At 44.1% G+C, this 27,887-nt stretch overlaps 1 protein-coding gene, 1 non-coding gene and 1 pseudogene across 6 annotated transcripts in view; 2 read left to right on the forward strand and 1 right to left on the reverse strand.

Annotated features, from left to right (window-relative positions):
• The window catches only part of TJP2 (tight junction protein 2), an 81,791-nt gene that overhangs the window by 7,530 nt on the left and 46,374 nt on the right, over positions 1 to 27,887 (reverse strand). For all 5 annotated transcript variants that reach the window (XM_049770929.1, XM_049770928.1, XM_049770926.1 and 2 more), the window contains exons 4-17: positions 26,252 to 26,354; positions 25,139 to 25,658; positions 22,863 to 22,966; positions 20,551 to 20,704; positions 19,131 to 19,239; positions 18,904 to 19,028; positions 16,132 to 16,198; positions 14,820 to 14,970; positions 9,860 to 9,968; positions 8,176 to 8,386; positions 7,515 to 7,702; positions 6,625 to 6,720; positions 5,855 to 5,934; positions 4,575 to 4,785 (exon numbers count right to left, since the gene is read on the reverse strand). In XM_049770929.1, the coding sequence (XP_049626886.1) occupies positions 4,575 to 4,785; positions 5,855 to 5,934; positions 6,625 to 6,720; positions 7,515 to 7,702; positions 8,176 to 8,386; positions 9,860 to 9,968; positions 14,820 to 14,970; positions 16,132 to 16,198; positions 18,904 to 19,028; positions 19,131 to 19,239; positions 20,551 to 20,704; positions 22,863 to 22,966; positions 25,139 to 25,658; positions 26,252 to 26,354 (2,228 nt within the window). The remainder of the gene's footprint in view (positions 1 to 4,574; positions 4,786 to 5,854; positions 5,935 to 6,624; positions 6,721 to 7,514; positions 7,703 to 8,175; positions 8,387 to 9,859; positions 9,969 to 14,819; positions 14,971 to 16,131; positions 16,199 to 18,903; positions 19,029 to 19,130; positions 19,240 to 20,550; positions 20,705 to 22,862; positions 22,967 to 25,138; positions 25,659 to 26,251; positions 26,355 to 27,887) is intronic.
• LOC126005518 (U6 spliceosomal RNA) lies at positions 10,548 to 10,654 on the forward strand. The gene has a single exon (XR_007494570.1). It is a non-coding gene; the product is annotated as a U6 spliceosomal RNA (small nuclear RNA).
• On the forward strand, positions 20,164 to 20,277 carry LOC126005495 (uncharacterized; annotated as a pseudogene).

Raw genomic sequence — 27,887 nt, forward strand, 5'->3', positions numbered from 1 at the left:
ATTTGATAGTATATTTTCAGCCCCCATATTAAATAAATCTAAAACAATATATTGCGCCGGAGTGACAGTACAGTGGGTAGGGCACTTGCCTTGCATACGACCAACCAGGTTCAATGTCTGGCATCCACCAAATGTGAATTCTGAGCTCAAAACCCAGAAAAAACCCTGACTATTGCTGCTGGTGCGGCCCAAAAAAACAAAAACCAATTTTTAAAAAAAAAAAAAAAAAAGTACGATATATTAAAGTACCTTTAATATAATCTAATTTATATATATATATCTTAATTTAATATTAGCATTTAACTATAAGTTAAATATAACAGTACTATATTTTAAAGAGCTTTGCATTGCAGTACATGTATATTGTGCAGTGCTCAGGATTTAATCCTGGCTCTGTGCTCTGGGCTCACTACTGATGGATCTCAGAGGATTATATATGATGATGGAAATGAACCTAGGTGGGCCACATAAAAGATAAGCATCCTACTCATTGTACAATCTATCAAGTTCTAATAATACATTTCTAAAGGTCAAGTAAGAAACATTATAGTTTGTTTTTGTTTTACTTCTTAAGTCTCCCAGGCAGATAGATCTCAGAGGGCCCAAGAGTTCCTGCTGGCAATTCTCAACCCATTTGGCTAATGGTTCAGTGCCCAAGCCTGAGGATGCTAGGTTTTATGGTGCTGGGATTATCCAAACTACCTAGGCAGAGCTTGTAGGCCCAAAGGCCAAGAGAACAATTCCAGACACAACCCCACATATGTATCCCAGTGGCTCTTTTGTTTGTGATCCCCTGCAAAACAGTTGAAGCACCACAACTAAGAGTGTGCAGCTAGGGCCAAAGAGGTGGCACAAGTGGTAAGGTGTCTGCCTTGCCTGCACTAGCCAGGAAGGACTGTGGTTCAATCCCCCAAACCAGGAACGATTTCTGAGCACATAGCCAGGAGTAACCCCTGAGCGTCACCTGGTGTGGCCCAAAAACAAACAAAAAAAGAGTGTGCAGCCAGGCATGTCAGTGCAGAAACAATAACCAAAGGAAAGGGAAGATTAAAAAACCTAACCTGAGTGAGGCCAGAGAGAGTGTACAAGGGATGAGGCACTTATCTTGCTTGTGGCCAAACCTGGTTTAGTTCTCATCATCACCAGGAATGATTCCCTGAGCATAGAGCCAGGAGTGGCCTCAAAATGAACAGGCATTATGGTAATAATATCCAGAGCAATAGAGACGAGAACAAGGTAGGAAGCTGACACAAAGAGTTGTGAGTGCAGGTAGAAGTAGAGAAGGGTCCACTATGACAATGATAGATGGAACTGATTGCTCTGGACAAGAACTGAGTGCTGCAAGGGGATAATGTGGCATGCATGGCACCCTTCATTAACAACAGTGCAAACCACTGTGTCAAAAAGCAGAGAGAGAAAGAGAGAGAAGCAAAATACCTGCCTCAAAGACAGGCAGGGGTAGAGGGATGGGAGGGAAATGTAGGATATTGGTGGTGAAAAGGTAACCGAAACCCAACTATGAAGAATTCTGTAACCAAGGTGCTTAAATAAAGCAACCGTATTTTTTAAAACAAATAAAACAATTAAACAAACAAACAAACAAACAGATCAACTGAGGAGAGTCCTGGATGTCAATAAAGCCTGAGAATGAAGTAGTGAGAGATTGAACTTCAATTAAATCACATAGGTCTCACTCACATAAACTATTAAAAGAAAGAAAAGCATCTAATTCTTCAGCAACAGAAACCATGTCTGTGCTGGAGTGTCAAGAAATGTCTGACACACATCATAGATAATCATAGTTTCAGACTGGACTCAACTGTAAACTGGGTGTATGGCCTTGCAAAAGTCACCTGGCCTCTAATGACTTAATACAATTGTGGGCATGAAAGCTATACCACTGTTAGTTATTACTACAGAGTAACAAGTATTACACATACAACTATAGAATCATATATTATGAAATTATATAATTATACATTATGATAAATATAATTACATATTGTAACAGAATAGTATTATACAGTATAGCTATAATAGCTAGGCCACTCCCTATAATAATAGTAGCAGAAATAAAAGACATAGGAAAGACACATGTCTATGCCATAGCTCCCAAAGAGCCCATAATACTCACAAAAATCCTATTTATGATGGATTACTCTTATCTTTGCATTTGGCTACAATAACCTCTCAGTTACAACCCTTCTTACTAGTAGGAAGTACTGCACCTCATTTACAAGAAAACCAATTACAGTGATGGGAAAGTGGCTCAAAGGCTAGAGCACACATGATTTACAGCCTGGAGACCTGAGTTCCCCAGAACTGCATATATTGTTACCAAAACACACTCATTCTTTTTTTTAACTTTATTGATTGATTGATTGATTGGTTTGAGGGGCCATACCCAGCAATGCTCAGAGGTTACTCCTGGTTCTGTACTCAGAAATCACCACTGGCAGGTTGGGGGACTATATGGGATACTGGGAACTGAACCGGGTCCCTCCTGGGTTGGCCACATGCAAGACAAACACCCTACCGCTATCTCTTCAGCCCTGACACACCCCATTCTTAAATTGCTTACTTTCATGAGTAACATAAGCAGTGGTTTTTTATTACTTAGGGATGTCAGAGATTGAACCTAGGTCTGCAGCATGCAAGGCAAATGTCCTACCCATTGTACTACTCCTCCAACCCCAAATAACAACACTTAAGTCTTTGATACACTAAAAATTTCTTTTTCTGAAAATCATTTAAGCTAATCCAAACACAGTAGTTAATAAAAATGTATATATATATTTTTTGGGGGGCTACACCCATTTGATGCTCAGGAATTACTCCTGGCTAAGTGCTCAGAAATTGTCCCTGGCTTGGGGGGACCATATGTGATGCTGGGGGATCGAACTGCAGTCCTTCCTTGGCTAGCGCTTGCAAGGCAGATACCTTACCTCTAGCGCCACCTCACCTGCCCAATAAAAATGTATATTAATCTGACCGGGATTGGACAAACTAGTTTGCCTGGAGCCTAGAAATGGTCTTATGTCGGGAAACTTCAGGGGTACTTAGGCCAAAGTTTTTCCTTTCCATGACCCCCATACTTTGGTGGGCCCATGCAAATGATAACTGCCACTCTAACATTGTTCTTTTTTTTTTCTTGGTTTTTGGGCCACACCCGGCGGTGCTCAGGGGTTACTCCTGGCTGTCTGCTCAGAAATAGCTCCTGGCAGGCACGGGGGACCATATGGGACACCGGGATTTGAACCAATCACCTTTGGTCCTGGATTAGCTGCTTGCAAGGCAAACGCCGCTGTGCTATCTCTCCGGGCCCTCTAACATTGTTCTTACAGTGCTCCTTTGACTCTAAACCTTTAAGAAACCACTAGTAAAAATATCTGGAACTGCAAAAAAAAAATGGTTTACATTAGTGTTAACATATATGCTTTTAGTTACACTAGCATTCTGGGGGATAAAGGAGGGAGATAAAGGATATATGCTTGGGAACAGGGATGAAGGGAGGACAATACTGGTGGTGGAAAGGCCCTCATTTATTGTCACTGTGTACCTTAAATATCACTGTGTAAGATTTGTAATTCGCTTTGGCCACAATAAAAATAAAAAAAAAAAAAAAAAAAAAGGAGAAAGAGAACAAAACAATGTCCAAAAAAAAAAGCTCAGAAGCAGAGCACTTGCATGTTTAAGATCCTGGGTGAGATATATATTGGGCATCCCCCACTTAAAATGTTTATTTAATAAAAGACAAATGTAATAAAAATGTATATTAATCCATCATAAATATCCTATTCTGTATAAAGAATAAGGATTCCTTAAAAGATAAGGAGTCCTGGGACCAGAGCAATAGCACAACAAGTAGAGCATTTGCAGCAATGCATGTTTATCCTGCAGCCGACTTAGATTCAACCCCAGATATCCCCTATGGTCCCTTGAGCACTGCCAGGAATGACACAGAGCCAGGTGTAGAATTTGAGTATCACTTGGTGTGGCCGAAAAAAACAAACAACCAAAATAAAAGGAAGTAAAAAATGACCCCCAGGTGTGCCCCCCAAAGAAAGTAAGAACTCTTATTTGATAAGCATAAGAAATTTAGTATAGTAAATCCTTAACATAATCTAATATCCAAAGTAACAAATGGTTAACTCAGAGACATTTAAACAACATAATCACCAGAAGTTTTTTATGCTTACAAATCTGGGGGAAGGGGAAATCACTGAGTAAGTACATCACACAGATTATGTTAAGTAGAGAATGATGCACAATTCATAGAGTTGAGGGTGCCAGTAGTAAGTAAGGCCTTCTAGCCTCCTAGTCATACACACAAAACTGTGCACTTCCTCAATGGTCAGTTATTGAATGTCATGGATCGTTGCATGTCTAAATAGTGATTTTCAAGCAGCTAAAATACACTGTCAGTGGCCCAACATACCCACCATTTTTTAGGATTAACTACTTTTCAATGACTCATGATTAGGATTTCAGATTACTGTTTTCCATTCAGATTACCTTTGTGTTGCTTCTATTCTCCATTGACCAATTTTTGAGCACTCTTAAATTGCACTTACCTGTGAAAAGATGTGCACAAGTTTTCTTAAGTTTATTGGCTTGGTCATATAACTTTCGAGAACTTTTGTTGGATGTTGGATTCAACCTCTGTCGCATGGTCTTGACACCCTGTCTAGAGTCTGGGTTGAAAAAAATCACAATCGGGAACCACTGAGTATAATTCAATAGGTCCACAGCTTTAGGAGTCACATCCAGCAATGCATGTTTATCCTGCAGAAATGGAAAAGTGACATTAGTATGTGCCTTAAGTCATACAGCATCAAAAAAAGCTACCTTACACACAGCTGACTTTGGCTTGATCCTGGTACCACATATAAATCTCTTAAGATTATTAAGAGTGATCCCTGAGTATACAGCCATGAGTTATGTTCTGAACACTGCTCTACCACAATTAAATTAGGGAAATTATTCACAACCTGGGATCAATCCCTGAGTACCAAATGATGTATCCCTGTGGGCCACCTGCACCACTGGGATAGCATAGATAACTCCAGCACTGCAGGGCCTGAGTAACACCCACAATCTTGGGTCCTCACATTAAACCACTCTAGCAGTCCCCAAGGCCTCCTGAGTAATGCCTGAAAATCCTTCCCTCAAAGATATAGGAATAAAAACTGAATGGGGGTAAGGGGAAAATCATGGCTATGCTATGTCATATAAAACCTGCCAATTTAAATGAAAAAAACAAAAACAAAAACAAAAAAAAAACAGGAGGCCAGAGAGACGGTACAGCAGGTAAGGTACTTCAATCCCTGAGTTCAATACCCGGCACTCCATATTGTCCCCAGGCAACACCATGAGTGATTTCTGAGGAATAACAACCCCTGAGTATTGAAAGGTGTGAGCCAAAACAAATAAACAAACAAAACCCCACAAATGTTTCTCTCCGTATTATGTCTGCTTTAATACTACCAATCTTTTAGAAATTCTGCAGAAATGATTTAACAAGTTTTATGGTACAACACTGACAACAAGTAGCCAAAAGCATCTAAATTTGTTATCATTAACATTTAGTACCTATTAAAATAAAGATTCTATTCTAAAAAAAAGGAGGGCAGCAAACTGCCTGAATGTTTCTGACATTGTCTGAGGGTCTCACTTGGGGACTAGACAGCTGACTCAGTGGACACACACTTTGTACGTGAGATGCCCAGATTCATTCTTTAGCACCACCACTTGGCCCTCTGAATCTCAGTGGGACGGACGTCTGGGTCACAGAGTTGGGCTCTCAAGCACCAACACCTGGGATCCAAAAGCTCAAAAGCAATTTTTTCCTCACCTGTTCAATAATTTGCCTCACAGTATTTAACCGCACCACGCCACTGGATTTCTCTGATCCTGCATCTTTTGGTTCTGTTTCTGCATGTCAAAGAACAAACAAGAACTAATGAATTTTTTGAATATCAGAAACAACTCAGCCTTGCATCATCCAAGAAGAAATGGACAGAGGCCACAAGGCAGGTCTAATCAGTATCTGGGGGTCATGGATAAACAGGAAATATGCCAGAAGACTTTGTCTTGTACAAAAGAAATGTAATAGGGACGGAGTAATGGTTCAAATCACTTATCATATATTTGCATTCAGGAACCCAGTGCTTTGCATACAGTATTACATGGCCCCCTGAATACCACCAAGAGAAAACTCAGAGCCAGGAGTAGCCTTAGCGCATCACCAGCTGTTGACCCAATACCCCTCAGCCCAAAGTATATACTACTATGTGTGTGCAATAGCAAAATATTTAAAAATTATGACAGGCAGGTGAAGTTCATGTGACTTGTTTTTTTCTGTTTGTTTGTTTTTTGGGTCATACTCAGCAGTGCTTAAGGGTTACTCTTGGCTCTGTGCTCAGAAATCACTCCTGGCAGGCTCGGGGGACCATATGGGATGCTGGAAATAGACCACTGTCCATCCTGGATTGGCTTCATGCAAGACAAATGCCCTACCACTGGTTGTGCTATCTCTCCGGCCCCAGACTGCTGACTTTTTTCAACTCTTCTGTATGAGATATTTTCCAAAATAAAAACTGGGAAAGGAAAAGTATTACATACTAGCAGTTTGGAACAGGTCCGGTAACTCAGTTGCCAACTTTTCCAGTGCTATGTCTGCTATGGGTCCAAATAATACAACAGGTCTCTTGAAACCAGCTGAAAAGAGAAAGGACATGAAAACAACATTCAAGTACCTGAGTTGGAAAACAAAAGCATCCTTTTTGTGGGGAGGGCATACCCAGCAGTGCTCTGGGGTTATTCCTGGCTCTGCGCTCAGAAATCCCTCCTGGCAGGCTCGGGGGACCATATAGGATGCTGAACCCAAGAGTGTTTCTGGTCGTCTGCGTGCAAGGCAAACACCCTACCACTGTGCTATTGCTCCGGCCCTGAACAAAAGCATCTTATAGATCACAAGACTAAATGTGAAACTGTGTGCTTAGTCACCAACTTTATACTCCAGTTCTTTAATGAATAATATACCTTTACTTCCCTACCCATTACAAAAGCTAAATTTTATAACAGGTCATATAGAAGACACTATTAAAAAGATAAGTGATGGAATTGGAAATGATAGTACATTGGGCAGGGTGCTTGTCTTGCACACAGCTTACCTGGATTCAATCTCCCGCACCATCGATGGTCACCTGAGACCCAGTAAAAGTGATACCTGAGCACAGAGTCAAGAGTGAGCCCTGAGGACCACTGGGTATAGTCCAAATACTAAATAAAAAGTGAGCTCAGAAAAAAAATAATCATACTTTAACTGAGAAATGTTCACTTTGCTCAAGTTTCATTTCTTGTTTGATTTAATGTCCCATTCTAATACCTGACCTTTCTCTAAGAGATATATACACTTTTGCATTTAACTGTTCAGGGTCTGAACATACAGAAAAATAGGTACAGAGCTCTGTTGGGTCCCTGTCTGTAACATGTGTTCCTGGCTTCCTCACCTTCTCGCAGCAACACTCTCTCATAGGCAGGGAACTTGGTGCTAACTGACACCACCGCTGTGAGGTCTTCCCGACTCTTGCGTAAGTTCTTCTTCAAGCCTGACCGCTGGCCACGCATTCTCCAGAAGTCAGCCCGGTCCCCAGCATTGTCCCTCTGGGCATTCTGAACACTGGCCATCTGTTCAGCTCTGACAGAAGCAACCAAGGGAAGGGACTGTGACTCTTTTGGTAAGAAAGGGGGCACAGGGACTATCCCTCACCAAATCTGGTCCCTTCGTTAATGAGCTGCGGGGGAGGATGCAAGGAGCAGTAGCACAGCAGGTAAGATTCTTGCATTGCACGTGGCTGATCTGGGTACCAATATAGCCTCCCGAGCACCTCCAGCAGTGAATCCTTGGCACAGTTAGGAGTAAGTCCTAAAAATCTCTGGATACTTCTCTGCCAAAATCACTCCACCTTGTTTGTGGTGGAGTGGCGGTAGAGATGTGCCAGCATCTCTTATGGATGAGGGCTGGGCACCAGCCTGTTCCTTGTTAAAAGCCAGGAGGAGAGGGAGGAAGGGAGAAGAATGTGATAAGGAGCATGAAGTGGGCTGCATGGCTTAGTCTGTTTGTGAGGAAGAGCCGATGGGATGCGGGAGGGGGCGTAGAACCTCTGATACCTGCTTCTGTTGGGGATTAAACCTTTCTCCAGTTCGTTTCCAATCCTCACAGCCAGCCAGTGACCCAGCTTGCCGTCATACAGCGTGTCCACCACACGGAAGACCTCCCCTCGTGTGAAAGCCAGGCTCTGTGGGGTCTCCTTCTCACATTCAAAGTGACTCCTGATGAAGAACGAGTCCCCCCGGTCGCAAGCCAGGATGTCTCTGTACACTGGAAGATAAAAGCGTCAGTCCACAACACCTTCAGTGCCACGAGCCATACACCTTTAAAGGGCTACCAGCTTCTGTCCTGTTCATCACCCCTTTCCCTTCCCTTTACTCTTGCTGGGAATCATAGCTCACAGGCTAAAGAATACCCAGCTAAGTGCTAGGATGGTATAATTTACGCTATCAACTTGACTGGGAAAAGGGAAACCAGATATTAGGATGACCAACCTAATGAGAGAGAAAAGGGAGAAGAGAAAAGAGAGGAGGGAGAGGGAGAGGGAGAGGGAGAGGGAGAGGGAGAGGGAGAGGGAGAGGGAGAGTGAGAGTGAGAGGGAGAGGGAGAGTGAGAGTGAGAGTGAGAGGGAGAGGGAGAGGGAGAGGGAGAGGGAGAGGGAGAGGGAGAGGGAGAGAGAGGGAGAGAGAGAGAGAGAGAGAGAGAGAGAGAGAGAGAGAGAGAGAGAGAGAGAGAGAGAGAGATGGGGCCGGCGAGGTGGCACTAGAAGTAAGGTGTTTGCCTTGCAAGCGCTAGCCAAGGAAAGATCGTGACTGCGGTTTGATCCCCCGGCGTCCCATATGGTCCCCGCAAGCCAGGGGCAATTTCTGAGTTCTACGCCCCCTCCCGCTCAGTAACCCCTGAGCATCAAATGGGTGGGGCCCAAAAAAACAAAGAGAAAGAGAGAGACTGTGTGTAACACTGTTAACTGGGAGGCTGAGAAAAGTGGGTCATGGTCCCATGTAGGGGGGGCCTTGTCAATCAGTTGAAGACATGAAAGAAAATGAGGGTGATCCCGTCCCTTGAGCCAAAGTGACAAAGCCTGTTCTGCCTGAGTCTGCCAGATTACAGACTGCACAGGGCTTCAGACTCATGCTGAAGTGAGTCATCAGCTCTCTAGTTTGCTGACACATCCTGCAGACTCTGGGCCTGTCAGCCTCCATCATGACAGGAGCCAGGTCCTTTCTTTCTTCTCTTCCTCTGTGTTTATATGTGCACAGGCATGTATACAGAAATAGCCTATTGGATTTGTTTGTTTGGTTTTTTTTTCCTTCTATGCAGAAGCCTAAAACAGTTAACAAACCAGGGAAGGACTTAGCTTTGAAGGAGGCAGCCAGGCCTAGAACAGTGAGGGGAGTGATCAGTGTGGTACAGACTGTTCAGTCCTCTGATCTGTCATGTGGAAAACTCAGGCACTTGGGACACACTCCCACAGATCACAAAAGCAATCTTACTTTGCATAGAAAGAACTCCTGGAATTTGAATTCTTTGAGTGAGTGCACACAAGACATTTCTTTAGAAAGTTCAATGAAAGCTCCAAACTTTTTTATGTAACTGTGAGCCAGACCCATCTTACCCAGTGGTAAAGTTTTGGTTTGCCTCCTCTGGTCCCCAAAGACCTCTCTCCACCTCCCTTCCCGTCCAACCTCTTTTTAACTCGACTCTCCCCCACCCCCATATAAAACTAATGGCCAAACCACTCACCATCAGCTCGGCTCTGAGCCAAGATGGTCACAGTTTCCCCTTTGGGAATCTCTAACAGGTAGAGAACGGCATCCTCTCGAACCAGCCCTCGGAAATCTTGTGTGTTCACCTGAGAGGAAGAGCAAAGGTGATACAGATGGCTCTGAGTATCTTTGTTCTAGTTTTGGGGTTATAGCTGGCAGTGCTCAGGGCTCACTCCTGTCTCTGTGCTCAGGGATCACTTCTAGAGGAGCTCAAAGATACACAGTGCCAAAAAAAACAAACTGGGGTCAACTGTGTTTAAGGTCTTCCCCACTATACTGTCTGAGTTTTTTGTTTGGGTTTTTATCTTTGTCTTTGTGCAACACTCTACAATACTCAGGGGTTTCTCTGTGCACTTTCTGGCTGGCATGGAGGACCATATGGGGTGAACCTAAGTCCACTGCATGAAAGGCAAAACATCCTACCTACTCATACCATCACTCTGAACCCTGTCTTTCTGGCCCCTTCTCAGTTTGTTTTCATTTGGGTTTGCCTAAAGAAGCATATAGATGACAGACAAGGAGCAGTGGTGTCTCATGCTATTCTAAAAGGGGGCTAAGGCAGCAAGGAAGATACTACCTGACCTGCCTCCCCACCAATCAGTCACCAGCTAGGGCCAGACAGTAAGTACTCAAGGTTCTAGTACTTGGAAAAAACAACAATAATGGTGCTCGCTTCGGCAGCACATATACTAAAATTGGAACGATACAGAGAAGATTAGCATGGCCCCTGCGCAAGGATGACACGCAAATTCATGAAGCGTTCCATATTTTTACTGAAAACTATCATAACAATGTGAATGAATGAGGGAAGTAGAAAGCCTGTCTCGAGTACAGGTGTAGGGGTGTGGGGAAGAGGGAGATCTGGGAAATTGGTGGTGGGAATGTTGCACCGGTGAAGGGGGGTGTTCTTTACATGACTGTAATCATACAACTATAATCATGTTTGTAATCACGGTGTTTAAATAAAGATAAAAAACAACAGGGCCCGGAGAGATAGCACAGCGGCGTTTGCCTTGCAAGCAGCTGATCCAGGACCAAAGGTGGTTGGTTCGAATCCCTGTGTCCCATATGGTCCCCCGTGCCTGCCAGGAGCTATTTCTGAGCAGACAGCCAGGAGTAACCCCTGAGCATTGCGGGGTGTGGCCCAAAAACCAAACAACAACAACAACAACAACAACAACAACAACAATGAAAAGAACGTTTTTGCGGTTATGTCTTCCCTCTCCTTTGAATCTCCCACAAAGGGGGCCAGAGTAGCAATGGGTGATTCTGAAATTGGCCAACTATGAGACAAAAAGAATGGAGAACTATAATAAACGGATGCCAATCCAGTTTCAGACACTGGCTGAACTGACTCTTTCTTTTTTTGTTTTTTTGGGTCACATCCAGCAGTGCTCAGGGGTTACTCTTGGCTCTATGCTCAGAAATCGCCCCTGGCAGGCTCGGGGGTCCATATGGGATGCCGGGATTTGAACCACCATCCTTCTGCATGAAAGGCACACGCCTTACCTCCATGCTATCTCTCCGGCCCCTTGAACTGACTCTAATATTCATCCTCTCACCAAAAATGGAGGACAATGGTTCTTACAGAAAGTCCTCTGTAAATTCACACTTTTCTTCATAAATATGCAGAAAATATTTTTCTTCCCTATGATACAAAACCATTTGAGTCTCCAAGAGCAAAAGCCTGGAGTCTTCAAAATGTCTACATTTCTAGCTGGTGATCGACCTATGGCTCTTCACCTGGTAAAAAAAAATATGTTCTTTTCTGTCCTTGGATAGTAGCCCAAGAGTAAACTGGTAGAAGCTGGAACTGAGAGAGGACTGCTATCAGTGACATTTGGCAAATGGTATACTTCCTAGGAGCAGATGATCCCAGGAGGTACTCTCAGGCACAGCGAGCGAGTTTTCCAGTATCCCAAGCAGAGCTCAAGAGATTCTAGAATATCACTGAAAAACTTCAGCAAAACGCATGAGCAAGTATTTGCCCTTCTGCTCCAAAAAGAAAATGGGAGCTTCTGCAGAGGAGACAAACCCAGTGAGAAGATCTTTCTGTGCTCTACTCCATGGGAATTCTGCCACTTTTCACTCTCCTCTGCTTGCCACTCAGTGTGCTATTTTTCTATCAGTAAAAAGAACATTAGATCTAACAAGTAATGTCAAAGCTTAGCTAGGTATCTTTTATTAACTTTTATATCAATGGTTGATTAAAAAGGGGGGGAGGGACATATAGATATATAGGGCCAGAGAGAGAGTTCAGTATGTAAGGTGCTCACCTTACATATGGCCAAAATCTGTTCAAATGCCCAGAATCTCTATGATCCTATGATCATATGCTCCTATGAGAGCAGTCTGGGGTAAGCCCTGAGCACTGCTGGGTTTTGCCCGACCTCCTCCCACTAATAAACTGAAAAAATATTTTAGGTTGTATAACATTAAAATATTTCAATTTCTAAATTATTTTAAATTTTGTTGTTTGGGGTTGTGGTTTGTTTTTGGGTTTTGGTTTTTATTTTTGGGATGACACCCGATGGCATTCAGGGGTTACTCCTGGCTCTGCACTCAGCGACCACTCTTGGCAGGCTCAGGGAACCATATGGGCTGCTGGGGATCAAACCTGGGTCCGCCTTGGGTCTCACTGTGTACAAGGCAAATGCGCTACTACTGTGCTGTATTTCCAGCTCTGGGTTTTTGTTGTGTGTGGGTGTTTGTTTGTTTCTTTGGCCACAACTGGCAATGCTTGTGGCTTACTATTGACTCTGCCCTGAAGGATCATTCTTGGCTCAAGGGACCATATGGTGTGGTAGGAATTGAACCTGGCTAGGCCACATGCAAGACAAAATGTTCTACTTGCTGTACTATCATTCTGAATCCCCAAAATTATAAAAAATAAAATTTTAGTTCATTATGAAAATTAATTTTGTGTGTTGGGGGTCAGAGATATAGCACAGCATAGGGCATTTGCTTTGCACACAGCCAATCCAGGACTGATGATGCTTTATTGTTTTGTTCTGTTTTTGTTTTTGTTTTTGGGTCACACCCGGCAGTGCTCAGGGGTTACTCCTGGCTCTGTGCTCAGAAATTGCTCCTGGCAGGCTTGGGGGACTATATGGGACACCGGGATTCAAACTAATGACCTTCTGCATGAAAGGCAACCGCCTTACCTCCATGCTATCTCTCCAGCCCCACCAATGGTGGTTTGAATCTTGAGATCCCCATATGGTCCCCTAAGCCTGCCAGGAGCAATTTCTGAGCACAGAGCCAGGAGTAACCCCTGAGCACTGCCGGGTATGAACCAAAAGTCAAAAAAAGAAAAAATTATGTAAATTTTTATATATCCCAACCCATACCAGGAGTAGACCCTCAATAGAGTTAGGAAGAAGCCTTGAATACCACTAGTATTGTCCAAAAACAAAATAATTTTTCTTAATTTTAAAATTACTATGTTTTACAATATTCTATTCTTTTAAGGAACTGTCCTATTAATGCTGACTGTTGGATTAATCTCATGGAACACTTATAAAACTATCTAATGCCAGGCCAGAAACTTAGTTTAGCAAGTATGTCATTTGATGGCTGACCAGAAGTTGATCCATAGAAATAACAGGTCTGGCCTAGTGGCCCCAGATCAGTGTGAGACCTAAGCATCACCAAGTCCCCAAGCCCACACAGTCTGTTCAAGTAATACGTAGGCCACTAAGCCCTGTTGGAGCCCCAAGAGACCCCCCAACCCCAACCCCCACACATAATATTTGGTTAACCAGGAATTCTCTCTATCCTTTTTTTATTTTTGGTGTGTGTGTGTTTGGGCCACACCCAATGACGCTCAGGGGTTACTCCTGGCTCTGTGCTCAGAAATCGCTCCTGGCTTGGGAGACTATATGGGACATTGGGGATAGAACTGTGGTCCATCCTAGATCAGCGGCAGCGTGCAAGGTAAACGCCATACTGCTGGCCCCTATCCCAGATGATTTTAGATGCAAATAATAGACAGGAAAGTTGCGAGATGGTGTCTTCCAACATGAAAGCCAGAACTCATGTAGACCTTCCTGTTCCTTGCCAGGAATTTGCAGGGTGCCTTGTGAGCGTGATCTAGGTTTTAATCTTCCCTGGGCAGGTACTATTACCCCTCACTGAATGGATATAGAAACCTGAGCTAGAGATGAAGCTAGACTCACAGATCTGCTCAAAGGCTGTGAGAGGACTCAGAGCAACCAATGCCAGAAGCTGCCTTTTCTCAGTTACCACTGCCTTGGGACCTGCAGGTACCAAGAACCATTCCACTGCTCTTCTGTCTGAGACCTACAGCATTAAGACAGTACGGGTGACCTCCAAAGCAAGCTAGGCAAGCACCTAAAATCAGGTAAGCACCGGAGGCCAGGAGAAAGACCCCCCAGGGACATATGATCTCCATAGCCATGCCCACAAGCGCTCTAGCAGAAAGTATGTGAGCAAACAAGTGTGCAAGTATCACACTGAAATGTGCCCATACTCCCCAGCAGCAAGTACCAAGGCCACATGTACGGGCATAACCAACAGTGCCAACCTAGTGTAGGCAACCCAAAAAAAGAGAAGGGAAAAGAGGAAAGGAACAACCTGCAGGAGGAATGAATAAAAAGCAAAGATTAGCAGGACTTCTGAAAAATACTTCTTCTGAACACCTCTCTAAGTTAAGATAAATTAATAACACCCTTTGCCTAGGTTTTAATTAAGTACTATATACACCGAAAACACAGGGATGGGTTTGGGGCACAAGTGGTACTTTTAGGAAAGCTTTTGCAGGACTGAGGATTTCAGAACTCTTACTACTACTGACCACCAAGAAACCTATGACCAGCCAATTTTTACAAGCTGAACTCCCAGCTCCTACATAAGATCATCTACCACCTCCCACAATTTCCTACTAACTTCTTGAAGCAGGGCTGGGCTTTCATTACCTTCAAAATCTGGTCCCCTTCTTGAAGACCTTCTTGTTCCGCAGAGGTGCCCTCCTGGATACCAGCCACAAAGATCCCCACATCATTGCCACCAGCCAGCCGGAGGCCCACGCTATCGCCCTTTTTGAATCTCACCATTTTGGTATTGGGGCTGCAATAGTTTCCATTCCAGAAAAGAGAGAACACAGATTAGGATTTTTACTAAGGGGGAACCAAAATGAGCCATTTAAGATTAAACTCTCTAGGAAGTACTTTAAAAAGCTCTTTCACTTTTCATTGAATCTAGAGGTTTTACCTTTCTCGAAATTGTGAGAGGTAAATATTCCTGGACACTTTACAGGAGAAGAGGGAGAAAGAGATAGTATTTTCTTTTCTAAGTCCACTTGAGATTAGAAAGCAAATTTTGGCTTAGATCACCAATGTTTTGGGGATTTTTTTCTGTTTTTTTTTTTCTTTTTTTGGGGGGGGGCAATACCAGCCTGTGCTCAGGGGGACTCCCAACTCTGCACTTAGAAATCACTCCCCAGCAGGGCTCAAGAGACCCTATGGGATGCCAGAAACTGAAGCCGGGTCAACTGAATTCAAGGTTAAGTATCCAACCAATTATACTATGCTTCTAGCCCCTTAGGTCTCAAGCAGAAGCCATCTGATTCACATTCAGAATTATTCCAAGAGAAAACTGGCTTCTAAACCAGGGGCTAGGGTTCCCGAACACCAAGCCAGAGATTCCACCAAGTGCAGAGCACTGGGGATATGACCCCTATCAGCACATGCTGGGATCTAAAGCCACCACAGCATCTGAAAGCATATAGTTAAAAAAAAAAAAAATTCCAGGCCTGGAGAGATAGCACAGCGGCGTTTGCCTTGCAAGCAGCCAATCCAGGACCAAAGGTGGTTGGTTCGAATCCCGGTGTCCCATATGGTCCCCCATGCCTGCCAGGAGCTATTTCTGAGCAGACAGCCAGGAGTAACTCCTGAGCACTGCCAGATGTGGCCCAAAAACCAAGAAAAAAAATTCCACTGATCTGGCAGCTGGCTACTGACTGAGCAAACTCAAATATTTCAGGACATTCTGGATAAATCATCAGAGGAGACATACATTGCTAATATCATAAAATTCACTCACTTTCACATCCGACTTTTCCCACTTGTTATTTCTCTTTTTCAAAAATTCTAACAATAGGGGTTGCTTTAAAGGTGGCTGACTGTGCTAAATCGCCAGCGGTAGTTTAAAAAATTCTTCCAGATATTGGGTAAGGAGAGAAAATTCTTTGGATGAAGGAAGGGGTGGGAAAGAGAATGACATACACACCCATATATAGCTTCATCTTCAGGACTAGGCCGAAGAAAACTTCTTGGGAGTGCTTTTGGCTGAGGAGCTAAGGATTCAAGGGGAAAAAAATAAAGCTATAACCATCATAGGAGTTTCTATCCAAACACTAAGATCGAGAACATTCACAGAAGTCAAGCATAAACCTTACATCACATGTGTCATCAAGAAACAAAAATGAGGGGCCGGAGAGATAGCATGGAGTTAGGGCATTTGCCTTGCATGCAGAAGGACAGCAGTTCAAATCCCGGCATCCCATATGATCCCCCGAGCCTGCCAGGAGCAATTTCTGAGCATAGAGCCAGGAGTAACCCCTGAGCACTGCCGGGTATGACCCCCAAAAATAACCAAAAAACAAACAAACAAACAAAAAGAAACAAAAATGAGTCTTTTTTGAAAACTTAGAAACCTCATTATATTTGTTCCAAAGGTAAATATGCAATTGAAAGTCTGATTGGCACACCAAGGAAAGGTCAGGGTTAAGAGGAAGGGGTTCATAGGACACTTGCTTTGCATGCAGCAGGCCCAGATTTGATCCCTGGCACCACATCATGTCCCCCCCCAAGGTGTGATCCCTGATCAGAGCCAGGACTAAGTCTTGAGCAGTGCTGGGTGTAAGCCAAAATATAAAAGTTAAAAAAGAGAAAAAGAGAGAGAGAGAGAGAGAAGAGAGAGATAGAGAAGAGAGAGATAGAGAGAAGAGAGAGAGAAGAGAGAGAGAAGAGAGATAAGAGAGAGATAAGAGAGAGAGAGAGAGAGAGAGAGAGAGAGAGAGAAGTGGGATGCCAGCTGCACATTAATAGCACGTGCCACTGTATCACTTCCTGTAAAGTGGTAGTGGGACTCCTGAAAAGCTTCAAGATGGTGTGGAAGGGGAGAGAGCTACCAGACACCAACAGAGAATTAGAGGGTTATAATTTTCAGCTCCCAGATCTGTGTGGAATGCTTGCCTGCCAAATGACAGACTGCGTTCAGTCACCAGCACCCCAGTGTTCTCGTGACCAGTATCAAGAGAAATTCCTTACTGCCAAGCCAGGAGTAACCTCGGAGCATTGCAGGGTATGGCTTACAAACAAAAACAAACCCAACTTTCACCCATACCCAATTCTGGGAGTGAAGAGGGGACAGGGACTGACTTCAATCACCAATGGACAATGACTAATCAACATGGTTCCAGGGTGAAGCCTCTATTAAAACCATTTAAACAACAGATTTAAGTAAATTCTTAGTTGTTAGACAAAGGGGGAGGAAGGGAGAAGTGGGGGGAGGAAGGGAGAAGCGGGGAGAGGAAGGCTCTGTACCTTTTCTCCAAGTGCTTTCCAATCTTTTGGAACATTGTTCCTATATTGTACCCTCTTTAAAAACAGGCACTTGTAAGTAAGCAAAAAGCTCCTTCTCTTACTACAGTTCTTCCAATTGTTTCAGCACTGTCACATTAGAGAGGGAGGGAAGTCAAGAACACTCCCAAGACACCTGGGATTTAAAGCTGCTATCTTAAGTGAAGGTCCCTGAACCCACTGGGACGCCAGGTCAGTGCCAGACTTGCAGTGAAGCACAGGACACCAAACTAGTGTCTGGAGAATTTGAGAAGAGGCTCAAAGGTAGAAGGGAGGCAAAAATCTCACACATTTATGTGAGAACTGTCATGAGCGAGAACAGTCCAGCTAGATCAGGGGGAAAAGGACAAAAGGACCAAATGCAACAAAAAAAAAAATAACAAAATGGGGGGGGGGGTGATAGCACAGCAGTAGGGCGTTTGCCTTGCATGGAGCCAATCCAGGATGGACCTTGGTTCGATCCCCGGCATCTCATATGGTCCCCCTAGCCAGAGTGATTTCTGAGCACATAGCCAGCAGTAACCCCTGAATGTCAAAGGATATGCCCTGCTCCCTCAAAAGGTAACAAAATGGGGTCAATCTGGTATATTTATTGGGGGTTTTTCTTTGCTTGGTTGTTGGGAGTGGGGGAAACACATGGGTCAGGAGCTATATCCAGTGATGCTCGGGGGCTATTCCTGGCTCTATGCCCCAGAGTGGCCCCTAGTGGTGCTTGGAGGTTATATGTGGTGGCAGGACTCAACCAGGGTCAGCCACAAACAAGGCAAGTGCCCTACCTCTGTACTATCTCTCTGGCCTCTGCTCTTTTGTTGTTTTTTGTTTGTTTGTTTGTTTGCCTTGTTTGGTTTGGTTTTTGTTTTTTTGGGTTAAACCTGGCTGTGCTCAGAGGTCACTCCTGGCAGGCTCTGGGGACCATATGGGATGCTGGGATTTGAACTGCCCTCCTTCTGCATGCAAGGCAAATGCCCTACCTCCATCCTATCTCTCTGGCCCCCTCTTTTAATTTTCTAATTTTTTTTCAATGTTTAAAAAAAAGAAGAAGTCTGGCATGGGTATACCCCAGGTTCAATCCCAGATATTGGGGGTGATGTGGGATGGGGAAGGAGTGAGGTTCACCCAAACACATGATGGAAAGGAGACAAGACTTCCACTTTTCTCTATGAGAATGGCTTGAAAATAACTTCTCTCCTTCCCTCTAGCAGGCCTCTGGAGCACACAAAGCACATGTTTTTTTATGTGGGTTCACACCCAATGACATTCAGAGGTTACTCCTGGTTCTGTGTCAGAAGTTACATCTGGCATGCTTAGGGGACCATATGGGATATCAGGAATTGAACCTAAGTTGGCCATGTACAAGGCAAATGCCCTACCTGCCAAAGCACATGCTCTGAACGTAGCTGTGCATACTGCACCTCACCTGTGCCTTCTTCATGGTGTCTGGGTTTCTCAGATTCCACTGCAGTTGCAATATCACCAGTAGACTTGAACGGAGTGGGGGTGGCGCCCATTCTGGACCATCTGCTAGGCGTGCCCTCTCCTGAACTTAAGCACATAGTGTGTTAATGCCTCAGCAGAGCACAGAAGAACAAATGTGGGCAGGTATACACACTTAGGTGCGTGCAAGGTAAAAGAACATCATCTTACTTTGGCCTTTCCTTCAGCTTCTCATTTGAAGAATGATAGTCATGATCAGAATAGTGCTGCCGTCTCTCCTCTGGAGAAAATGATCGGTTGGACTCTATTTCTGAGATATCTGGGTGGAAACGTAAGAAAAGACTTCTCCATAAAATATTTAAGACACCAGAAACGATACTCTTCTCTGAGGAAGAAAGGTGGGAAACAGCAGAGAAGCTAGAGGATAATGGGCTATCTGTCTAATTGTCTTCCCAAGGGGGGGGGGGGCGTAGGGAAGAGAAGTCAGTTTAAAGGAAAATTTATGAATAAATAAAGAGGAAGCCAACTTCAGAATTGGATGTTCTCTTTTATTACATTTTCCATCAAAATTGCTATTGCAAAGTCAAAAAATGATTTACTGAATACTCTTTCACCACACAGTCTAATGCATGTCACACTGGAAGCTACACATAAACTGCCCTCACACTTATTAGAATTCAGATAAGATGGATGGGGACCGAGATTCTGTAATTCTATAAAGCTTCCAGGTACCACCAGTGATGCTGAGGATACTGAGAGCAAACCTTTAAAGTAAGAAAGTCAGGGCCAGAGTGGTAGCACAATGGTAGGGTGTTTGCCTTGCACACAGCTGACCCAAGATAGATGAGGGTTTGATCCCCATCATCTCATATGGTCTCCCTAGGCAGGTGTGATTTCTGTGTGCAGATGTGTGCAGAGCCAGAAATAACCCTTAAGTACTGCCGGGTGTGCCCACCCCCCCCCCACAAAAAAAAAAAAAAAAGGAAAAGAAAAGTAAGAAAGTTGACTTTGGGTGAGAGAAAGAGTATGACAGGGAGGGGACTTGCTTAACATGTGCCAATGAGAGTTTGATCCCCGGCACCACTTAGCTGTGGTACCCCTGAGCCCACCAGGAGTGATCCTTAAGCACAGACAGGTGTGGACCCCAAAAAGAAGCAATGAAAAAAGACTTAATTAAACAAGTAAGAATTTATAGAGGGAGTTGACAATAGCACCAAAATTTCATGTTAGAAAACTGACTTTCAACTTGGCGCAGTGGCAGTATCGTAGCCAATGAGGCTTATCCGAGGTGCAATTATTGCTAATTAAAAAAATTAAAATTCAAAAGAAGAGCATTTGTTGGAAACAACTTTCAGTGGCATGGCTACACTCAACAGAGAGGAGAGGGAACACAGTAATAGTAGAGCAAGTAGGGCTTTGCTTTGCTGTAGCAACCAGGGTCTGATCACCAGAATCCCATATGGTCCCGAGCCCACCAGGAATGATTCTTGAGCTGCAGATTCAGGAATAACTCCTGAGCATCACCAGGTATGATCCAAAATTCAAAAAAAAAAAAATTGAAAAATGTCAATAGAACAAACACAAAACTGGCCTTCCTCCAGCTGAGTTCACAATTTCTCTTTCTCCTTACCTTCTATTTCAGAGTCACTGTCATTTAAAGATGGGATATTGATGAGGGTCTGCCTGCTGTCTCTCAGCACCACAAGTTGAAGTTTCCCTCTGGATTTTTCTATTAGTTTTCGAGCATCCGTTAAAGACATGTTCTCAGTTACAGTTCCATTGATCTGTGTTTATGGAATAGCAATAATATATGCAAGCAACTATTAAATTCACAGCAAATTAAAATTATATCTATTGACCTAAAATTTAAGCTTTTGTTTCACTATTCATACAGACAAAGGCTTTAGAAATGAATAAAAATGAATTATCCTTTAAATTAAATATAGCCTGCTTAAGTTAGATCCGAAGTACAAGTGAGACCTATAGTCTAAAGTTACTCTGATGGTTTATTTAACATCCAGCCTCAAGACGAGGTTTAACTAATTAACTTAGCTAAAGTTTAGATTTAATATCAAGCCATATAAAATTAAAGAAATTCAGGGTCAGAGTGATAGCACAGCAGTAAGGGTGTTTACTTGCATGTGGCCAACCCAGGTTTGATCACCAGTATCCCTGTTGGCCCCTCAAGCCTGCCAGGAGTAATTTCTGAATACAAAGCCAGGAGTAACCATGAGTGATGCTGTGTGACTCAAAAACAAAAATCAGAGAAAGTGAAAAAAGATGTAGACAGTTGGCAAGATATCAAAAAAATTTCCAAAAGAGGAGCCAGAACGGTGGTGCAAGCAGTAAGATGTTTGCCTTGCATGTGATAACCTAGGATGGACTGCAGTTTGATCCCCTGGAATCTCCCAAGCCAGGAATGATTTCTGAGTGCATACCCAGGAGTAACCCCTGAGCGTCACGGGCTGTGGCCCCCCAAAAAGGGCAAAAAACAAAAACAAAAACAAAAAAAAAAACCAAAGGACTTGGTATAGGGAAAGAAGAGGGGAGAAAATGACAAATGATCATTGTTCCAAACACCAGAGATATTTAGAAAATCTTTAAATATTTAGGGCCAGAGTGATAGCACAGCAGTAGGGCATTTGCCTTGCACGTGGCTAATCCAGAACGGACCTTGGTTTGATTCCTAGTGTCCCATATGGTCCCCCAAGCCAGAAGCGATTTCCGAGCACATAGCCAGGAGTAACCCCTGAGCATCACCAGGTGTGGCCCAAAACCCAAAACTCAAATAAAAAAAAATTTAAATATTTAATATCTGTGTGCTATCAATGCTTTCATTTTTTCCATAACTTAAATAATTTAACCAACAAGAACAAAAAAATATTCATTGAAATTTTTTAAACAATAAAATTATTTTAAATCTCAAGTCTAATTTTCATTCGAAATTATCTTATTCAAATGTTTACCCACTCCAGCAGTTTGCACTGGGTCCCAATTAACAAAAGCTTTGACCCTGCCACAGGACATAAAATGGACCACTATGACAATGGTAGTTGGAAATGATTGTTCTGGACAAGGACTGAGTGCTAAGAGGAGGTAAAGTGATATGCATGTGCCCTTTCAGTATTGCAAAGAAAGGAGAAGGAAGAAATAAAGGAGGAGGAGAGAAGATAAAGAGTAAGGGGAGAAAAAGGAGGAGGAGGAAGAGACAAAGAAGTAGTAGTAATGGTGGTAGTGATGGTAGTAGTAGTGGTAGTATCTGCAGAGAGGAAGGCTAAGGAAAACTAAAGACATTGGTGGTGGGCCAGAGAGACAGCACAGCAGCAGGGCATTTGCCTTGCACGTGGCCGACCCATGATGGACGTGGGTTAGATTCCCGGCATCTCATATGGTCCCCAGAGCCTACATATCGAGCAATTTCTGAGCTCAGAGCCAGGAGTAACCTCTGAGCGCCAAAGGGTGTGGCCCCAAAACAAAACAAAATAAAATAAAATAAAGACATTGGTGGTGGTAAATGTGTACTGGTGAAGAAATATGTATTGGTGCTAGAACATTGTATGACTCAATCTCAACCATAAATAACTTTGTATCTGTGTATCTCAGTGATTCAATTTAAAAAAAAAGTTTCTAGCCTTTGTCTGATTGGCAAAAAGTTTCACTGTGTTGGTACTTAAAGAAATAAATGCAGACTACAACCCCAACATATTTGTTGTTTTCTTCTTTTTGTTTTTCTTCATTTTGTACAACACCCAGCAGTACTTTAAGGTTTACTCCTGGATCTATGTTCAGGGATCCCTCCTAGCAGTGCTCAGGAGACCATCTAGCATGCCATGGTGTAAAACTGGGTTGGCCAAGTGCAAGACAATGTTCTATCCACTGTACTATTTTTGTGGCCTTATAAAGCACAACATGAGGCCCATAGGCTGGTTGCTGTCCACTTACCTTGAGAATGATGTCTCCTTCATGAAGGTTGCCATCTTTAGTTGCAAGACCTGTTCTTGTCATTTCTTTTATGAAGATCTGACTCCCGAGCCGGAGCCCATATTCTAGTGAACAAACACAAAACAAAATGTTTAAAAACATGTAGTCTGGGAACTGGAGCAATAGCACAGCAACAGGGTGTTTGCCTTGTACAGGGCTAACACAGGACAAATGGTGGTTTGAATCCCGGCATCTCATATGGTTCCCCGAGCCTGCAAAGGACAGTTTCTGAGCGCAGAACCAGGAGTAACCCCTGAGTGCCACTGAGTGCGGCCCCCCAAAATGGTTTTGAACCATTTGAAAAATATCTGCGAAAATTAATTTTGCATATAGGATATTCTGTGACAACTGGCTTTGACGCATCAAATATATCAATTCAGCAACTTAGTCCTACACCATGTTCCTTGCCAATTGGGAAGTATCTTTTTCTTTCCCTTTCACCTTTCAATAAACTTTTCTATTAAAAAAAAAAAAATCAGGGACCAAAGAGATAGAACAGTGGTAGGGTGTTTACCTTGCATGCAGCAGAACCAAGAGGGACCTGGTTTGAGTCCCAGCATCCCATATGGTCCACAAGTTTGCCAGGGGCAATTTCTGAGTACTGAAGCCAGGAGTGGCCCCTAAGCACTGTTGGGTATGGCCCCCAAACCAACCAATTACTCAATCAGTAAATAAAGTTTTAAAATTTAAAAAAAAATCAAATCAGGAGCCAAAGAGAACACAGCAGTAGGCATTTGCTTTGCATGCAAACGAATGGTGGTTCGAATCCCAGTATCCCATATAAGTCCTCCAACCCTGCCAGGGGCGATTTCTGAGCACAGAGCCAGGAGTAACCCCTGAGCATGGGTCTACTCTCATCTTTGTATTCAGGGTCAGAGTTAGCAGTGCTAAGTGAACTTTGCTGTGTCCAGGTTTAAACCCAGATCTCCTTCAGGCAAAGTATGCTTCATTCTCTTTGTTTTGTTTTGGGGCCATAATGACAGTGTGCACAGGGTCTTCCTTCCTCTACACTCAGGAATTATTCCTGGCATGCTTAGGGGACAATATGAGATGCTGAGGTTAAACCTAGGTTGGCTGCATGCAAGGCAAATGCCCTCCCTGCTATATTATTACTCCATATTTTATTTTATTTTTCCCCCAAAAGGGAGAAGGCTGGGACACGCCTAGTGATACTCAGGGCTTACTCCTGGCTCTGCACTCAATAATCTACCTTGATGTGGGATACCATATGTGATGTCAGGGATTGAACCTGATTTGCCACATGGCAAGACTAGAATTCTATCTGTTATACAACTGCTTTAGCACTACAAAGCACGTTCCTTCTATTGAACTACAGCTCAATTTCAGTTCCCAAAGTATCTTTTATAGGTCTGTAATTCTGGAATAATAGTAAACGCAGGATGTCATTATCATCAGTTGTAACAGAATCCTGTAGCCACCTGAGATGCACAAAGACAGTGCCATGCCAGTCATCCCTTTTCTGGGGCCAGATGCCACATATCCTAGGCACCCTGGAACAATCCTTCAGCTATTTCAACAAGCACCTCATTCTACAACAACTCTTCATGAATCTTTAGAAGTTCTTTAGGGGGAAAAATATATCAGATATCATTCTGAGGGGGGATGGAGCAATATTACAGCAACAGAACATTTGCCTTGATGTGGCTAACCCAGGACAGAACAGGGTTCGAATCCCTGGCATCCCATATGGTCCCCCGAACCTGCCAGGAGCAATTTCTGAGCACAGAGTCATAAGTAACCCCTGAGCAGAGCCAAGCATGACCCCAAAACACAAAACCCACCCCCACTCCTCAAAAAAAAATATCGTTCTAAGGGCAAGAGAGATAGTACAACAGGTAGGGCACTTGTCTTGCAAGAAGATGACCCCGGTTTGATCCCCAGGCATCTAGATGGTTTCCTGCACATCACCAGGATAATTCCTGAGAACACAGCCAAGATCCCTACATCATCATTTATGGCCCCAAATCTGGTCCCCAAATTAAGTCTAGAGATAGCAGCATAGGGGTTAAGATACATGCCTTGCATGCATATGGCTGATACCACTTCTACCTCTAATACCACAATTGGTCCCCCAGGCACCTCCAGAAGTGATCCCTGAGCATAGAGCCAGGAGTAAGACTTGAGCACTACTGGTAGTGGCCCAGGCACAAGGGCAACAAAGGGGAAGTACAGAGAGGAGCGAGAGACTATGATTTCTCCCAGTAGGCCTTCACTACCTTCATTCGCTTTGTTCTTCGTCAGAAGGACCCCGATGGGCCTGTCCCCATCCTGCTGGTCCAGCCGCCCCCGCCCCTCGGGGCTCGGGCTCCGTGAGCGCAAATGCTCGCGGCTTCGGCTGCGGGACGCCTCGTAGCGGGCTTCGGGCCTGGCCCTGCGGCCGTACTCCACGTCGGGGCTGTAGGCGCGCTCCCAGGGCTCATCGATGCCGCGGCCCCGGCTGCTCTCGCGGGCTCGATCATAGTCCTGGTCCAGGCCACGCTCCAGGCTGCGGCCACGGCTGCGCTCCCGGTGCCGATCCCCGCTCCGCGCCCGGCTGTGCGGGCGCCCCCTCTCCGGGCTGTCCTCCCAGCTGTGGCTGCGCCGCCCGCGACTGCTGCGGGGGCTCTGCTCGCTGTAGCCGCTGCGCAGGCTCCGGCCATCGAACTCATCCATCACCTCGAAACCCCGGTCGTCATCGTTTCCTGGAGGGGTGCCCTGCAGGGGGGCTACCTGCACCTTCCGAGGCCTCTTGACCACCTGTCGCCAACAAACGGGGGACACAAGCCAATGGCAATCCAACGTAGGAACAGCAGGAGGAAGCCCATATTTTTATCCCAATAAAACTGCAAGTCCTTCCCTGTGCACTAAGCCTCGGGTTTCTCGATTAGAAAGAGACCAGAGGCAAGAAATAGCTCCTAAGGAGCGAAAATGGAAGGAGACAATGGGCATGATAGTCCAGCACTGTGTCTCTACAGATAAACCAGCGGGAATGTGACCTCCCCAATCTGCGTCCCTTGTGAAAAGGATCTGGTAACTTTAAATTACTAACGTAGGGCCCGAGAAATAGCACAGCAGTAGAGCATTCGTCTTATATACAGCAAACCCAGGATAGACCCGGGTTTAATATCCGTCATCCCAGATGGTCTCCCAAGCCTGCCAGGAGCGATTTCTGAGCGAAGAGTCAGGAGTACCCCTTGAGAGACTCTGGGTGTGGCCCCAAAATCAAAACAAACAAACAAATAAATAAGGTAGGGGCCAGGGAGATAGCATAAGGTTACAGGCTTATAAAAGCAAATTCTCATTTTTATCTGGGCACATAAGTGACAAAAGCTGAGCCGTTAGGTACTTACAATTGCAGCTATCTTCCCACTCTTTCTCAGCTGCTGGACAGCGAAGGAATGGAGCACGTCCTCCATGGGGGTGCCATTAACCATGACCACCCTGTCATTTTCTCTGCAAATAAAGAATGAAAGAAGGGATATGTGAAGCACCATATCTCCACTAAAATTCATTTCTTGAGGAATGACTAACAGCAGAAAAGCAAACTGCAATGCTAAAAAAAAAAGGCTCCGACATTGGATGCCTCCAAGCCAAGTTGGCCTGAGCTCTACCAAGGGACACAGGAGTCCCTGGGTTGACTTCTGACTATGTTTACAAGAAACCAATGGGGAAATGGGCCAGAGTACAGGGTTCCCAGGTAGCCTGCCTTAGTCAAGGGCTGGATACAAAGTAACTTCCACCTTAGACCCTCTTTATATAAGGCATGTGAAGGGGAAGCACACTATCTCCCCCACAATGATCTATTCTCTCGTATGTTTAGAGATCACAGGTTTGCCTCAGGTTTTAAAGGCACTTCATTTTATGCTGTTTTGTACTGCCTGTAGTGCCAGCAACTGTACAGAATTATAATTTTTACTTCATCACAGTTGGGAACAATTGCCTTGAAATTCTACATTGTTCTCTGTCAGAAAGACCAGAGGCTCTGATAACAGAGAGAGATCATTTAAACTCTGACCAAGGCAGTTCATAGTTATTAATGTTTGATTCTGCTGAGAAAATAACTTGAAGTGAGGCAGACATGAATATTTTTTACTCCCTTTTGGGGTAGAGGTATACATGCAACAGTGCTCAGGACTTACTCCCGGCTCTGCACTCAGGGATCACTCCTGATGGGATTCAGGAAATCATATGGAGTACTGGGGATCAAACCTGGGTCAAGCACCCTACCCAACCATACCTTCTCTCTGGCCTGCATCTTTTAAAATCAGATCTTTGGGCCAGAAAATATCTCAAGGGCATCTATATGTGGGGGGTCTAGGTGTGACTCCAACAGTACATGGTTCCCTGAAGATAGAGCTGGGTGTACCCAAAAATCAAACTCCCCAAATATTTTAAATAAACAAGTTAATAAAATGGCACGATCTCTTCATTCTGGAAGGCTGGCAACTGAAAAACCTGGGCTCCTGTGAACATTTTAGGTAATTATTAAGCTAGAGCGGGGGAGGGGTTCAACTTGATTTGGCTTGCTGCCGCTATATTCAGACAAAAAAAAATATGAGGTCGATCAGTGTCTCCCTAGAAATGGGCCTTCTCTAAGTGAAGAATCCATGGCTCAACCCCCTACTCCCACTGCATCCAAGGTCACTACTACCCCTGGATTGTTCCAGCACACTCAAAGAATTGGGCAATAATGCCCACTTTGGGAAACAGTGAGGTGCATTATTAAAGTACTTCACTATGATTTTAGACATTATGAATTTAAATGAGTATTAATCATGCTCAGTCTGGTGAAAACATAACCTGCTTACAACCACGCAAGTGGATAGTCATGAGTTCAAGTTCCTGATGTCACATAGGCACCAGGCAACCCAGACAATACTATTTTGTTTAATTTTTATCAGGGGTACAGTTTATTTTTATCACCTCAGAGTCTACTCCCAGTTGTTCTCAGTGAGTTATTCCTGACAAGGCTGGAGAGTCCATGTA

Source organism: Suncus etruscus, chromosome 3 (assembly GCF_024139225.1).
Source record: "Suncus etruscus isolate mSunEtr1 chromosome 3, mSunEtr1.pri.cur, whole genome shotgun sequence".
NCBI lineage: Eukaryota > Metazoa > Chordata > Mammalia > Eulipotyphla > Soricidae > Suncus > Suncus etruscus.